We start from the raw sequence: 14,784 nt of genomic DNA on the forward strand, positions 1-14,784 counted from the left end.
CTCTTTCCTGCCTATGCAGGGGGTCGGACTCGATGATCTATTGAGGTCCCTTCCGACCCTAGCATCTATGAATCTATGAAAGAGGTGGCCCCATTTCCAGTCTAGCCATGCTTTTATTGCAGTATTCACTCAGTCTGCTCCTGCACTTCTTTCTCCCCCAAATCCTTTCTCTGTATCCCTGAGAGTAGAGAACGAGCAGTGTCTCTCTGACCTGATCTTACCACCCAGGGCTGGGTAATCCTAGCTACGTTTTCATGCCAGACCTGTCTGTCATGTCAGAGTGAGCAAGAACCTATGGAGCCCTGAACTCAGAGCTGGTATTTTGGGTTCAGCTTCCTCTCTAGTTGAAAAAGGAAGGAATTGGGGATGGGGGTGCGAAGAAAAGGGGAGGTGGGATTAAAGTCCAGAGGGACCCCAGATGGTATGAAATTGCTGTTGCAGTCCCCAGCTTTGCTTCTGTTCTTTCAACTGTGCCCCTGCTGAGAGCCAGCAGCTGCACCTTGTTCCCAGCCAGGTCTGCTTGTGAGACTGGCTGTAGGATGTTACGTGTCATTTGTGGGCGACTGACTCAAAGCAACAGATTCAGTTCCCCATCCTTCTTGTCAGGCTGGGTGGGAGCCCTATGGTCTCGTACATCTTTTCGGCTAGTGCCAGAGGTGCTCTTTTTTGGTCAGTAGGTCCAGGAAGAGCAGGGTGACACTGAATTTACCTTTTCACCCCTCCCCATTTGAACTGTGCTTCTGGGTCCATTTTGCACTAGGCAGGCACTTGGTTTCAGAGCTGGGAGACTTCCCAGGCTACAGGAGCTCTCCCTGACTATGCAAGGCTATGGGTGCAAAAACACACGTGCCCTTTTTGATTGCGCAGTTGGTTATGTGTACAAAACTATGTGCAAATGTGGAGCTGGCTGAAAAATCAGGGTGCAGGATCTAGACCAGCATCGTCACTGTGCCTGTTCTTGATATATCCCTGCCAGGGTTTTCTGCGGCTTCTTTGTAACGTTTCAGATTAAACCTGGGTGTGCGCTGCCAACACGATCCCATCATCCACACACAGGAGAAAACCACAGTTATGAATAATGAATGGTCCAGCTGCAAGGATCTTAGCTAATGTGCATCTAGCTCCAAACCTCTGCTTGGTTGCAGGAGCACTTGGGCTTAGCATGAACAACAGCCTTGCTCTTCCCAATACAAAGCAAAGATCTGGTGGGTGGGCCATGCCTGGAGGTCCCTGCTCCCAAAACTTCTCTTGGCTCAACCACTTGAGGACTTCAGCACAGGTCGTCAGGTGTGGGAGGTGCTCCAGTTATCATGTTTTCATTAACCATCATAGCCCGAAGAGCAGGGATGCGTGAATGAAATATGCTGGTGACATGAAGTTGAGAGGCATCCTCACTCCAGAGGAGGATCAGAATATCATAGAGGAAAGACTGGATGGCTTGGAGGCATGAGAGTCTGTCTTCTCCCTTGGGGTATAATTTTTGCTCGAAATGCCTGAAGTTTGGGAGATTTCAAACAACCCCGTGGGGTCCCCCCCACAAATATCTTTCTTTAAAAAAAAAAAAAAGGTGTGGTGTGTGTGTCAGCCAGGCCTTGTTCTGGAGCTATTTTTATAGAGATTTTGATTTGGTGGCATTGGCTAAAAATAAGTGGTTTCCATGACAACAGTTGCAGTGTGAAATACAGCACATCTCAAAGCGCTGCAACAAAAGAACGTGAGGACTTTCACTGTTTAAAATATAGGTTGAGACAATACCTGTGCAGGTTTTTATTGAAATGAAGGGGATAAATTTGTAACCAATTACCTTATATATATTTTTTTGTCTCTTTGAAGGCTGCTGCATGTTTTATCTAAGGCAAACAAAGCACTCGACCTTCTCATTTTCCTCTTGCACCTTCATTCTCTCCCTCTACCCAGCAGTGAGACTTGGCAAGTCTTTCTTAAAAATTAAGAGCCAGTGTATTGCACTGCAGGGTGGGGAGAAACGGGGGTAAGGGGATGAGGAGCGCAGGGTCAGGGGGAGCAGCTGGGATATGGGGGGGCTCCTTTAGGTTTCCCTAAAGGCAGCTTCTGTCTTCATCCATCTCTTCAGCCAAAGCAGAGAGACCTCTCGTAGGATTTTGAAGCCAGATTTTGAGTTTAGAGGTGATAAAGAGAGCTGCACGGACAGCATGTTACAGAACCGGGTGCCTTATTTAGCACCATATTCATCCCAGCTTGGAGATGAGCTCCTTTAGGACTTGGTGAGTGGGCCTGGTGGTGTCTTGGCTCTCCATGCACGTCTGCCATCTGCTTGTTTGTGTTCTCACCCAAGTTGGCCACAGCCACAATAATTGGTGTCTCTTTTGTTCTCCATAACACACGGGCACCAGTTACTTGTCAGCTGAGTTCCCAGCAGAGAAGGGGGCTGACGGGTTTTGTAAGAAACGAGGTGGCTTTGTCAGGAAAGTCCTAGCTTGGGACTTTGGATTCAATAGCCAAGTCTGCCAGAGCCTTCCTGTGCAAGCAGGGCAAGTCATCAAGCCACCGTGGCCCAGAGCATCTCATGCTATGCTGGCCATTTTGGTTGCCCAAATGGAGACCCCTCAAAGGATGCTAAGGGAAGGAAGGTGTTTTTCAGGCCCAGCTCTGGGTCGGTTTCTAGCTGCCTTGGGTAAGCTCTTCTGTACCATTCCAGAGATCAATCTACGGGGCCCGAGATATTAAAAAAAAATGTGCTCCTGAAGTCCTCGCTCGAAGGAACTTGCATGCAAGAACTTCCCATCCTTGAACTCCTTTCCGGCTGAAGCTGAGGCAGAGATGATCCCCTGACAGGCTTCCCCGTCACCGTGTAGGGCTGGCACGCTGTCCCTTCCTGCTCCTCACTCTCGTCACCCTGCTGTTTCTGTTTCAGTGCAGCGGCAGCTGCGGGCAGGGGAGGATGATCAGGCACGTGTACTGTAAAACCAGCGACGGGCGCGTGGTGCCGGAGTCGCAGTGCAACCTGGAGACAAAGCCGCTGGCGATCCACCCCTGTGGGGATAAGAACTGCCCTTTGCACTGGCTGGCACAGGACTGGGAGCGGGTAAGAGAGACCTGTGCCAAGGCTTATGGCTTTCAGTCTTCCTCATCCCTTCGGCGAGAGGGCGGTACAGGGGGCTCTTACTTTCTGGGTCTATGAATGGCTCGCTTATCCTCCTTACAAAGCAGGGGTAATGCTAACTGTCTCAAGAGCCTCAAGGACAGGCTTATTCAGACCTTCCTGCAACGGGGAGGTCACTGGGGCATTGCCATGCCCTGCTGTCCTGGGTTGCTGGCAGCAGGACGGACTCGTGGATGTTGCGGTGTGGTGCTGGGAAACCCCATTCACTCGGACACCGTTACTGAGTCGAGCCTGGGTTGGGCGTGAGCTCGACTCCAGCTCTCTCTGCTCAAGATGATGTGACACCGAGCATCTCTGGGACATGTCATTTTAATCTCTCCTCCTGTCTGGTTTCTGTCCTGGGCAGTGTAACACCACCTGTGGCCGTGGGGTGAAGAAGAGGATAGTGCTGTGTCTGGAGATCGTCAATGGGAAGATAAAAACACGGAGCCCCTCCGACTGCGACGTCACCAAGAAACCAGTAGAAGAAAGCACCTGCTTTGAACGGCCTTGTTTTAAGTGGTACACAACTCCCTGGTCTGAGGTAAGAGGGTTGCTGAGGTCTGGGGTGTGCTTCAAAGGAGTGCCACTTCGATCTAGGAGGGACTAATTTATGGGTGATAGCCTGAGACGGGAAAGAGATGGGCCCAGTGAACAGGGCACCCGGTGGCCTGTCCCTTCTGTGTCAGTCCCCTTCTATCCTTGCCTCAGTTTCCTCATTGACAAAACGGAGGTAACACTGTTCATCCGACTTCACAAAGTGCTCAGAGGTGCCTGGATGGGAAGCAGCAGTGGCGTGCTCGATGCTGCCTTTGCCAATGGCTGCCCATCTTGGAAACCTCAGCGGAGGTAAGGACTTATTGGAGGTGAAGGTGGAACAATCCTCTCCTCCACAGACAGGACCCCCTCAAGACCCAGAGGAACAGAAACCTTCTCCTCCGCAGTTTGTGCTATCCTCATTCTCTTCATTCAGTCTCCTTGTAGGGGCTGTCAATCTAGGACCTCACCTGGGTGCTAAATGACTCGGGAGATGGGGTAAGGGTGGGTGAAATGCCCTGCCTTGTGGGTCCTGTTTTCAGGCATGCACTGGGAGTGCGATCCTCCGGTCTGCAGAGCAATCAGGAGATGGACCTGCCCCTTCTCCCAGCCTTCCCCCTACGGCGAAAGTGCAAAATTCTTTCCGCACGCTGTCTGGCACGCGGAAGAATGCACAATAGCTGTAAATGGACATAGGAAAACGGAGCACAAAATGAACTGTTCCAGCGTAGCTCGCATGGCACAGCCGGCAATGGCTCATCCAGAGACGCTGCTGGCCTGATTGCCAAGAACTGATTAGGATTTGGCTATTTGGGCCAAGGCAGCCTTTCGCTGTATTAGCAGCTCGAAGTGGAGCACGCGCCCTGCCAAGATGTAATCAGTACTCGCTGTGCTTTTGGAGAGCAGGAATGAAAGGAAGTGTTTCGGGTTGGCTTTTTTTGTTGTTGTAGGAATCTGGCTAGGTCTGCAGGGCCAGCCGTCGTAATGTGTGTAATGAGACAAGGGAAGGGATTGGCAGATACAGGCTGGGAGTATTGGGGGCAGTAGATTGTCCTTAGAGCAGTGAAACCTGCCCAAATATTTGCCGCACTACTGGCTCCCGGGGTCTGGAAAAATAAGGGAAGAGATCCCAGGGCATATGTGGGGGAAAGCTGGGGGCCACTCGCACACTTTCTGTGTCATAGTTAGCATAAATGCACATGCACTTTTGTAGCAGTCCCTGCAAAAGCAGGCCAAGGTCATGGAGGTGGAACGGACAGCTTCTTCCTGGAGATGGTGCCAGGAGATTAGGGTTGATATGGGTTGGCAGGGGGCACAGATGAGAGGGTTTGGCCTTTCCTGGTGAATGAGTGTGTGCTGACTACCAGAGCGTTGCATGGTAGAGGTGCAATCCCCAACCCCTGCTTGGTTATGGTTTGGCAAGTCGGCTCTCCGAACACACGAAAACTTGAACCTGGACCAGATTCTGGTTCTGAGTGGTTGTTTGGGAGGTGGCTGTAGGACTGATGGAGTCCTGCAGGCCGAGGTCTTGCCAGCTTGCAGATTCCCAGCCACGAAAGCTGGCACTGTTCATGTGTGCTTATGGCCCTACAAGCACAGGTGGACCCTGAGCTGGGACATTCCTGTCTTGTCTCAAAAGACCAGCACACATGGTGCTTCAAAGGCAAATAAAGAGCTACAGGTCCCTGGCATTACAGGGAAAGAAGAGCCTGCATTATAGCTCTTCCCTTCAGCATCCCAGGCAGCTTGTTTAATTTTCTTTTGAAACCAGTCATCGATGTAGCCCTTCATTAACCAGGCCAAGCCTGCTGAAAGGCCAATATGAGAACCCATCTTAGTGTCAGCAGAGAGAGGAAGAGCCAAGGGATCAGAAAGATTGACCTAGTTGTATTGAGTCATAAGGTCTAAGAGGGTGCTGGATTTGCCTAATGTGCTGCTCTGGTGGGGCTTGGCTGGACAAGCCCCACCAGTGAAATTTGCCTGCCATGCAGAGACAGCCGATAGAAAGTGCACTTCCACTTTGTGCATGGCCCTTTGGAGACAGGGGACTCATGTGTGGTTGTGCCCACCTCCGGAGGAAGGTCGGGATTTTGCTTAATTCAGAGACTCAGTTCAAAAGCAGCACTGTAGAAACTGTCTTTGCAATGGGTTGTTCAAGGCAGGGGCAGGGTGGTTCTTGATGAAAGGGAACCATTGGCAACCTCCGAACATGGCCAGTGACTTCCTCTTAGGGGTTTGCCATGTATAGGCCTCAGATGCTTCTGCCAGCGACGAGAAGTGAAACGTGTGAAGTGAGGCAATACCTCTTTATTGGACCAACCTGTGTAGTTGGGAGAGATGAGCTTTTGGGCTTCAAGAGCTCTTCATCAGGTCTGGGAAAGAAGCATCCAGAGTCCAAAGTCAACTGCTCAAAGTCAACTGCTCTCATTTCACTGGGTTGTTAATCTTGGGCCGCTGGGACAAGAAGCGGCCAGTTCTCACCTGTGAAGAGGAGTTAGCAGAGGGGAAGGTGAGAGTCAAGCTGTGATGGGTCATAAAAACAGTGTCTGGTGTCCAGCAAAACTATGCCGTCCTGCCAACGATGCTCCTCTCTGCTTCCCAGTGCACAAAGACCTGCGGCATCGGAATGAGAATGCGTGATGTGAAATGCTACCAGGGGAAGGATATCGTTCGTGGCTGCGACCCCCTTGTGAAGCCGGTTGGGAAACAAACCTGTGACCTGCAGCCCTGCCCTACTGAGCCACCAGGTGAGGAGAGGCATCCAGATACTTCCTTCATTGTGGGGTCTGGGGCTGCCCTTCTGGTACAAACCGAGAGGGACAGGGGTTGACTGAAGCTGTGCCTATGTATATGGAAATGTTTCTTCTGCATCAGTTAAGTGTGAATATAAACTAGTAGTTATACCCAGATAGGCCTGCCCGCACCTTTGAGGATACTTTCTTACTCCGGTGTAATAAACTGTTCAAAATTCAGTTGCAAACTCATGATAACCACCTCAGAACGAGCCACGTTTCTGTTCATCAGTGGGCCTGTCTACACGTGCTTTTACATGCGCCTGAACTTAATGTGCATTTTCTTAATGTGCATTAAGGTGATTTAGGTGCACATGCTAAGGCGCACTCGTGCGGTGTGCGGACTGACTTGGGTCCCAAGTCAGTTGCCACACACAGTGTAAATGCGCCTTAGCACGTCTACATGTGCATTAAGGTGCTTTGGCTCTCTGTGCATAAATTTGATACCTACTTTTGCAGGTATCAAATTTAGGTGTGAATAGCCTGAAATCACCATTTTTAAGGTGCGTTAAGGGTGTGCACGTGTAGACCTGTGCCCTTAATGCGCCTTAAAAATAGCAATTGCACCTTAAATCGGCACATGTAGACGCCCTTGTGTGTCTGTAAGGTGCTAGGCATGCATCGCTCTGAAAGGCAGTGCAATAGCTGCTAAGTAGTCAAAATAACAGAGTTTTCTCTGGCCCAAAGATAACCTTGCAAATGCTGGCTTTGGTAGCATGTTGCTGTGTTTAAATCTCCACTAATGTCTGAGTACGGTTCATCTGTGCTCTTATCTGAATGATTTTAGACTCCTAACATCCTGTGGGATTTGTGACCATCTCATTTTCCAGCTGGGGTCCCTTGGCTCCAAGAGGCTGCGATCTCCAGTGAACGCGTAGTTCTCGGTCTGTACTAGGAGTTGGAAATAAAGATGGTTGTGTACATAAAGCACAAGAGTGGGGGTCTTTGGGCTTTGCTGTGGACTTGCTTTGTGGCTTCTGTTACCCATTGCTCTCTCTTACCTGTGGGCAGTGAGGTTTGATAACACTTTGTGGATGGAAAGCATCGTGGAAGGGCAGAACGCTACTAGAAGAAGAGCAATTCAGACAGCTGCCATCATGTCACCAAGACCTTTTTACCACCTGAGTTTTGTTCTGTGGCTCCTCACAAGAGCACTGTTATAAGGAAGGAGTTTTTTGACTCATTTGGTTGCTGCCCACGTGCTCTAAGAGCATCACAATTGCCTTTATACAATCTTGGGACATGTGTGGGGTGCCCTGAAGTTGCCATTCGCTCCAAGTGGTTCCCATAATCCTGCCGTTTTCAGGGTCTCGTTATCACGTGAGCGTCTCAGGGGAGGGATCGTCTACCTTTCTGTTCAGAGCTGGAGTAGCGTCTAGCACAGAGGGGTCCCAGTTTGTGAATGGGGTTTCTCTGTGTTGCTGGGAAACAAATGATAAATAACAGGGATTGCCTATTTTCCCTGTGCCCTTTCCCCATTGTTACCGGATCCCAAGGTGTTTATACCCAGTGAGGCAGCACTTTCATCTTCCCCTTTCATTCACTGACATCCCAAGAGAGAATTAGGCTTCAGAAACAAACCTCAGCCCCCTTTGGCCTGGCGCACTGAAACGTATGACCCTGTCCCAGCCCAGCTTTGCTGTTACTATTTAAGAAGCAGCAGCACAAAGTGAGGCCGCTTCCTGGGATTCGGTGAAACCTGGGCATTTCTACTCTGGTTCAATCCTTCCTGGGTTGCATTCATTTAAAATACAAGGCAAGCCCCAGGGGGATTTGAGACAGGCAGGATGCTGAAAGAAGCCTGCAAAGGTCATTTTGCACCTTGCAGCTTGAAAAGGAAGGACTGAATGGCTTTCCAGAGGTGGGTAGGGAGAGCATAGTTATATTTGAACTAACCAGAGAGGGTCTTTTTATGCTAATCAGAGAGGGAAGAAGAGTTGGACCAATGGAAATCAGAAACACCCTTCATTTGTCCATTAAAAAAAAAACTTCCAGAGAGAAACGGAGTTAACAAGCCAGGGAAGAAATGAGCTAAAAGCGTAGACTGCAATTTTTTTTCCCCATGATGTTGCCTTTTGACTTCGCCTCTTGATTGCCAATCTGTGTTTCTCTTCTCTATAGATGACAGCTGTCAGGACCAAGCTGGAACGAACTGTGCTTTGGCAATCAAAGTGAACCTCTGCAGCCACTGGTATTATAGCAAAGCTTGCTGCAGATCCTGCAGGGCCCCTCATTCCTAGTGGAGAGGTTAGAAGAAGGACTTCGGGTCTCAGACTTGGAAGGAACGGAGGGTAGTCTGCTCACAAGCATCCGGCGTTTGGCTAGAGCGGTAACAGGGAACATCCCGGTTTCATTCGACTACTTCCAGAAAGCTCATCTTGCCTTCGCTCTGGAGAGCCAAGTGTGCCACGGACTTGCGCTGCGGCTGTTTTTTCCCACCGCTGAAAAGATACCACCCTTGTTCCTCTCTCTCCTTCCTCATACCGGAGGGAAATGGCACCAGCAGAAACGACAGCTCCGTTACTACTGTATATGGGCAGCCTCTGATGATCGAGAACTGTACATAGCATCTTGTATATTTGATTCATCCTAGCTCCAAAACATTCACGTGTCTTAAAAGGGCTCTCCTTCATTTGCTATTCAATATGGGAGATGTAGATGGATGATGGTAAAGAGCAAACCACGCGACATTGAAGCACCACGATCTTTTCCCTAGCAGGAGGTCCTCGGACCTGCTTTCTGATTTAGCCCCTACGCCTGTCTTCTAGCCTTCGTTGCCTTTCTGTAATGGCAGGAAGCTGAACTTCATTCCTTCAATGACCTTAAGCCAAAGCCCTTTGTGTAATATGTAGGTGTATACTTTTTCAGAGAATTTTATCTTATAATCAAACTTCAGTGCCATAGCCCTTATAAAAATCATAATGCTGACATAATGTATATAATAAGGAAACATAACTGCACTTTATATCACAGAAAAGATGTGCTCTTTTTAATATATTTGTTTACAAACAGTGACCTTTATCCCTATAATCATGAATTTGTACTCGTATGTATATTTTAATAAAATTGTCATATTTATGATGGTATCTTGTTTTATTCTCAAGTTTTTAGCCTGTGTTTCTCCCTGTGTGTGTGGCAGCTGATGCCACGTAGGGATAGGAGTCCCTGCAAATAGAAGCCCTGATCCTGCAGACGCGTATGTAGCGGTCCCTTCACGTCAGGTAGGGACCGTCTTTGTGTTCGTGGGCTGGATGCTCTGGCCTACGACGGCATTGCTGTCAATAAAAAAAGAGCTCAGCCTCTGAAACCATGTCAAAGAGTAGTTTATTTTATTTTTTTATTATTTTAATTTTTTTCTCAGTGAGCTCAGAAGTCCTGTACAACAGTTCACCACGTGAAGGTGAGTGCAACGGATGGCGTGGCTTGCTAAGGTGTTGGAGGTCTACTGGGAAAAGAAGAGGGAAGATGGAAAGAGAAGTCTGTCCACAGAAAAGGCAAAGGATCCAAAGTCTAAATGCATTGGAAACAAACTGGAGTCAGGAATTGTACAACGTAAGAGAGCTGTAGAAGCGGCTGCTGTTACACTAGATTACTCAGAAGACAGAACACCATTCCCCAGCAAACACATTGACATCAATGCTTCCCCAGTTACACAGCTCAAGAAGGAAGAAACCAGGCATATTAGACTTGTTACAAACCAAGACAGAACCCCCCCCCCCCCCCCCCCCCAAGAATGTCTAAGATATTCAGTTGTAAAGAATGACTTGCACATTAAAAAGGTCTCCCATGGAATTAAAAAAAAACCCCTCGAGGGCAAAAGTAAAATATCCAGTCGGGCCATATACAGTATTTATAAGCGGCCGAGTCTGAAATGACTGCTTTCCCCTCGGAGAGCGCGTCTTTAATAACGAGCCCGGGAAGCGGGCGCGACGCGGAGGCTGTTAGAGTCTATTCGCAGCCGGTCCGTTCTTCTCTGCAAACGAACGAGTTGTTCTGCGATTACAGAGCGCTGCTTTTAGCCTGAATCGTGTGTAACGCCGTGACAAAGGAGAGCTTTCAGAAGACAAGTCGTGTGCATCAAAAAACAAAAGAAGCCTTGAGCGAGGAACGCACGTGCGCACGCCCGCGGAAGGGCCTTTCCAGACGCTTATGCTATTGCTGGTTCCTTCTTCTAAAGAAATTGGAAACGGTTGGTTTCTTAAATGAGAAAATGGTGCCTTCTGATGTTTTATCCAGGGAAAGGCCTGCCTTCCTCCAGCAGCACGTGGCATTCCTCTGACCGCTAAGCACGGTGCTTTTCGAGTTGCAACGTCAAGAATTTACAAGCCCGATCATGTCTTCAGCGCACGCAGGCTGAGATTAGCTCGTCCGCCTGTTAAAATACCGCGGCAAGGTCACAGATTGCGTTTCTGCTCAAGGGGGGGGATCTAGCTCTCTGCCTTGCCACTATTCCAACGCTTTCCCAGTGTGTCGGACCGTCATTATGAAAGGCAAGATAACCGCGGCGCGTTTCCACTTTCATCTGCGAGCAGGAGTTTGAAAACTTCAAAAGACGGCGCTTCCAGAGCAATTGCTGTTCAAGACAGCAGAGGGACCAGGGGGTGGAGAAACAGATAAGCTGGGCATGGGCCCTGGGCACTACCGGCTGCATAGCAGCCCCTTTTTGAGGTGGGGCATGACCCTGGCTATTGCTGTGAATTAGAAATTCTTGTTATCGGAGCTCTGCCAGTGGCGTGGAATTGAGACCGGTCCGTTGCCTCTGCCTAAAAGCCTTGTGATGCGTTTCCAGGTGGAAAAAAGTCGTCTTTTTTTTTTTTTCCGCTTAGCCCTCAGTTGCCCAGTTCAGAAGTGCGTGTGTATGGTATCATTGGGAGGGTGGGTTTGGAAAACCAAAGTTGCTTGGTAATAAATTGTCTCCCTCTTGTTACATAAAAATCAGATAGTGGTGATAAAAAACCCCAATTACTTTCCCTAGGGACAGATGCATTTCAGCTCTGGAAGCCTCTTCTAGAGGACAAGACCATGCATTAGCTGCGCATCCTGTGTCTTGGGGGGGCGGGGGGCATCCTTCTGCACATGGGGTTGTGCCCAATAAATAGACAGTAGAGAGAAAAAGAGTGAGTGAGAGCTCCTGCATTGTAGAAAGGTCACAGATGACCGTTATGCTTCACTAGCTAGTAGATCAAGCCCATCTCTGTTGACTGCTCACATAGGGTGACATTCCCCTTCGAGCCCTGCAAAAGGCCTGTACACCACTCAGTTCCACTTTGGTGCCATTTCCAGGTCTGCCGTGGTATGTAGGCTGGGCCCCCCCAGCTCAAGGATGGGTTTGACCCTCCAAGAGGGATGACAGATGCCCGTTGGCTTGTGCAGCATTGTCTTGCTGTGACAGCCCCTGCACCTGCTGGCATTAACCACCCTGATGGTCATCAGGGGACCTCTTTACGGGTATAAAAGGATGCACAATATCAAAAATCTCATCTAATAAAAAAAAAAAAATTGAAATGTGCAGCCCCACAAAACCTTTCCAAGCAGCATATGCTATGGCCCTCTCTCCCCCCACCCCCCTTTATTTTTGCGCTTTATATAGTGGTTTACTATATGTATAGCTATATATATAACGTATAAATACATTCATCATTTTAAAACACTTCCACGGATTTTTTTTTTTTTTAAAAGAGTTTCACCATTATTAAAAGCTCGGATGTCCTAGAAAAAAGCCTCACACCGGCTGGCCAGCTTGCCATGTCCAGGCTCTAGCAGCTCAGACATCCGTGCTTATGCTCCGGCTGCGAGAGAAAGCCTCCCGCATGGCCGAGAGCCGGTTTGGGTTCAGTGCTTGCAGGTTCGATACGCTCACCGGCAGTTCAATATCTTCCTGGCTGATGTTCTTGTAGCTGACGCGGTCGCCCCCATTGCGGACCTCTTCGGGGGGCTGCTGGAGGAAGAAGGTGGGCGGCTCATAGTGGGAGCAGCTGGGGCACACCGTCCGGCACTGCGAGTGCTTCTTGTGGAAGGGCGAGGAGGCGGCGTAGACGGAGGGCCCGTTGGTCAGCACTACATTGCGGTTGCTGTGGAGCGGAGGGATGTGGGAGTGCACGGCGAAATCTGGCTCCTCCTCATCCTCTTCGGACTCGTCTTTTTTGCAGCAGTAATACTGAAAAGCCGACGAGAAGCAGAGCGACCGGTTACTTTGGAGCTTGGTCCCCCTAACGCGCAACAAACCCCAGCTGCAAGCGGGAGGTCGAATGTGGGGTGTGTTGGGTTCAGCCCAGGATGGACGCGGAGCTTGGGATGCACCCAAAGCTCGGCTTCATCCAGGTTGAGGCCCCATCTCTTGCCCTGTGTTAAAGGCATTGAATAAAATGGAGCAGGGAGCAATCAGCCACCAGGAAGGGGTTGAACCAGAGAGACCTGCACAGCCTTTCCAACTCTGGCATCTCTCCTCCTTCAAGGATAAATAAAAGGTTTGAGCCTGTTGCATGAAGGGCCAGACTGTGCCGGGCTGAGACCCTGGCTCCAAATGGCCTTCGAACACTGCAAACCCCGCATGCGCCTCCTACAATTAGATGCCAAGTGCCCTGGGGCAGGACTGGCTGAGGGTAACGTCATGTGTTGGCAAGGTGCCCCACATGCTGGCCGCTCTTTGGCTGGGCAGGAGTGAATTTGACTCCATGTTCCCAGGCTATGGCCATGCCCTGCCTATAAGCCTTCAGTGCTCAGCAAACTCGCCCGCTCCTCCCTCCCTTCCCTGGTGTATCCCGGGCTGAGCAGCCCATGTGCCCAGCAGCTGCATGGGTGATGCACAGCCCCGGTGAGGAGTACCTGGAGTCTACAGTAGCAGAGAACCGCGATGATACAAAGCAAAATGACAGTCGCTAATATTCCACCTGTGATGACCACAGTCCCGGCTGTCATTCGACCTCTTCTCCATTAACAGCCTGCAAGACAGAATGTGCTCCTTAATCATCGTGGGGAAGGAGGGCAAACCTGCCTGCAGCCAAAAGCAGCCCTAACATCAGCTCAGCACCCACCAAAGGCACTGTGCTCCAGGGGGACCAAGCCCACCCTTGCAGTACTGCCCTGGGATGGGTATACTTCTCCCCAATGGGGTGCAGGCAGCGGGTCCCAGCGCCACACATGCTCTGCCATCAGCCTTGTATCCCACAGGGTCAGGGTGCCCGGCAGCAGCAGGCGGGGTGAATGTCCCACACTGAGTGCATCTGAAATCATTGCCTGGGTCCAGGCCAACCCCATTCCTGGTGTCAAGGGAGGGACGTGTAAGAGGATTTGTGCTGTATGGGCCGGGGAGGAGCTGGCCAGTGTACAGGGACTGCTGGAAAGTGCTGGGGCTAAAAACAAGTTCAGAGTACACCGGGAGATGCAGAAAGCCTCTCTGTGATGGCCCGGGGGGGGGGGGGGGGGGGGGAGGCACAGTGCTTCCCCCCCCCCCACCCCAAACTGCAGCCAGCAACGGTCCCCTAGAGCCACCGGGGCTAGGGCCACCTGAGAGCACCGGTGCCTGTCTGGACAGGAATTTCCCTTGGTCTCATTAGAGCTGATGAGGTCTCATCCCTTCTCCCTCCTGCAACAGCTGCAGAGGAGCATGCATACCCCTTAGGCAGCAGCCCTAGGCTTGCACAGGGAGCACCTGCCAGCTCCTCCCATAGGACTTCACAGGGGAACTGAGCGACTGAGGCTGGCCAGGCCTCAGGACCCAGTTGGTCATGGAGGGTGGCTGGTCTGCTGCCCCTTTACATGGGCATAGCTGTGAAGGCTGTGGGGGGACACCCCATGCCCCAAGAGGCCTCAGAGTGGGTAGAGTTGGCCCTGCTCCTGCTGGGCACAGGCTGCTGCTACATGCCTTGGAGGGTGGGGTGGAGGGTGGCTCTAAGCCCTGTTAGGGCAACAAAGCAGCCCCCAAACTGTGAAGCCATGGCTGCATGTGCTGCAACGAAGCCCTCACTGCGTCTGTAGGCACCTGAATACCCTCGCCTGTCCTGCTCGGTGCTGCACTGTCTCAGGTCCAGCCTGCCCCCGTAGTCTGCCCTGATATCACAGCGGTACATTAACAGCCAGGGAGGAGTTTGGTCCACTGGGCTTAAGCGACGCAACCAAGGCTATTCAGGAGACAGGGTGCCGAGCCAGCAGGAGGACCTGTCCTGCAGGTCTCACCACCCTTGCTGTCTCCACAAGCAGCAATGATGTTTGCAAAACAAGGCTGGGCCTGGCCTGAGCCACCGAGGCCACAGATGATGCACCGTGTTGCATTCCCATAAACTAATGCGTAGGCACTGAGATGTCCTCGCTGTCTGTACTGACGCTGCTCAGTGC

General features: G+C 50.7%; 2 protein-coding genes across 10 annotated transcripts in view; one reads left to right on the forward strand and one right to left on the reverse strand.

The window, feature by feature from the left end:
- Positions 1–9,536, forward strand: part of ADAMTSL2 (ADAMTS like 2) — a 134,248-nt gene extending 124,712 nt beyond the window's left edge. For all 7 annotated transcript variants that reach the window (XM_059715652.1, XM_059715651.1, XM_019501019.2 and 4 more), the window contains 4 exons: positions 2,894–3,064; positions 3,489–3,665; positions 6,261–6,405; positions 8,572–9,536. In XM_059715652.1, coding sequence (XP_059571635.1) covers positions 2,894–3,064; positions 3,489–3,665; positions 6,261–6,405; positions 8,572–8,690 — 612 coding nt within the window. In that variant the 3' untranslated portion in view covers positions 8,691–9,536. The remainder of the gene's footprint in view (positions 1–2,893; positions 3,065–3,488; positions 3,666–6,260; positions 6,406–8,571) is intronic.
- Positions 9,537–9,757: 221 nt separating this feature from the next.
- The window catches only part of FAM163B (family with sequence similarity 163 member B), a 52,723-nt gene continuing 47,696 nt past the window's right edge, over positions 9,758–14,784 (reverse strand). For all 3 annotated transcript variants that reach the window (XM_059715653.1, XM_006260880.4, XM_019501024.2), the window contains 2 exons: positions 13,276–13,391; positions 9,758–12,607 (listed from right to left, as the gene is read on the reverse strand). In XM_059715653.1, coding sequence (XP_059571636.1) covers positions 12,215–12,607; positions 13,276–13,368 — 486 coding nt within the window. In that variant the 5' untranslated portion in view covers positions 13,369–13,391 and the 3' untranslated portion in view covers positions 9,758–12,214. The remainder of the gene's footprint in view (positions 12,608–13,275; positions 13,392–14,784) is intronic.

The sequence above is a fragment of the Alligator mississippiensis genome, chromosome 12, assembly GCF_030867095.1.
Source record: "Alligator mississippiensis isolate rAllMis1 chromosome 12, rAllMis1, whole genome shotgun sequence".
Taxonomy (NCBI): Eukaryota; Metazoa; Chordata; order Crocodylia; family Alligatoridae; genus Alligator; species Alligator mississippiensis.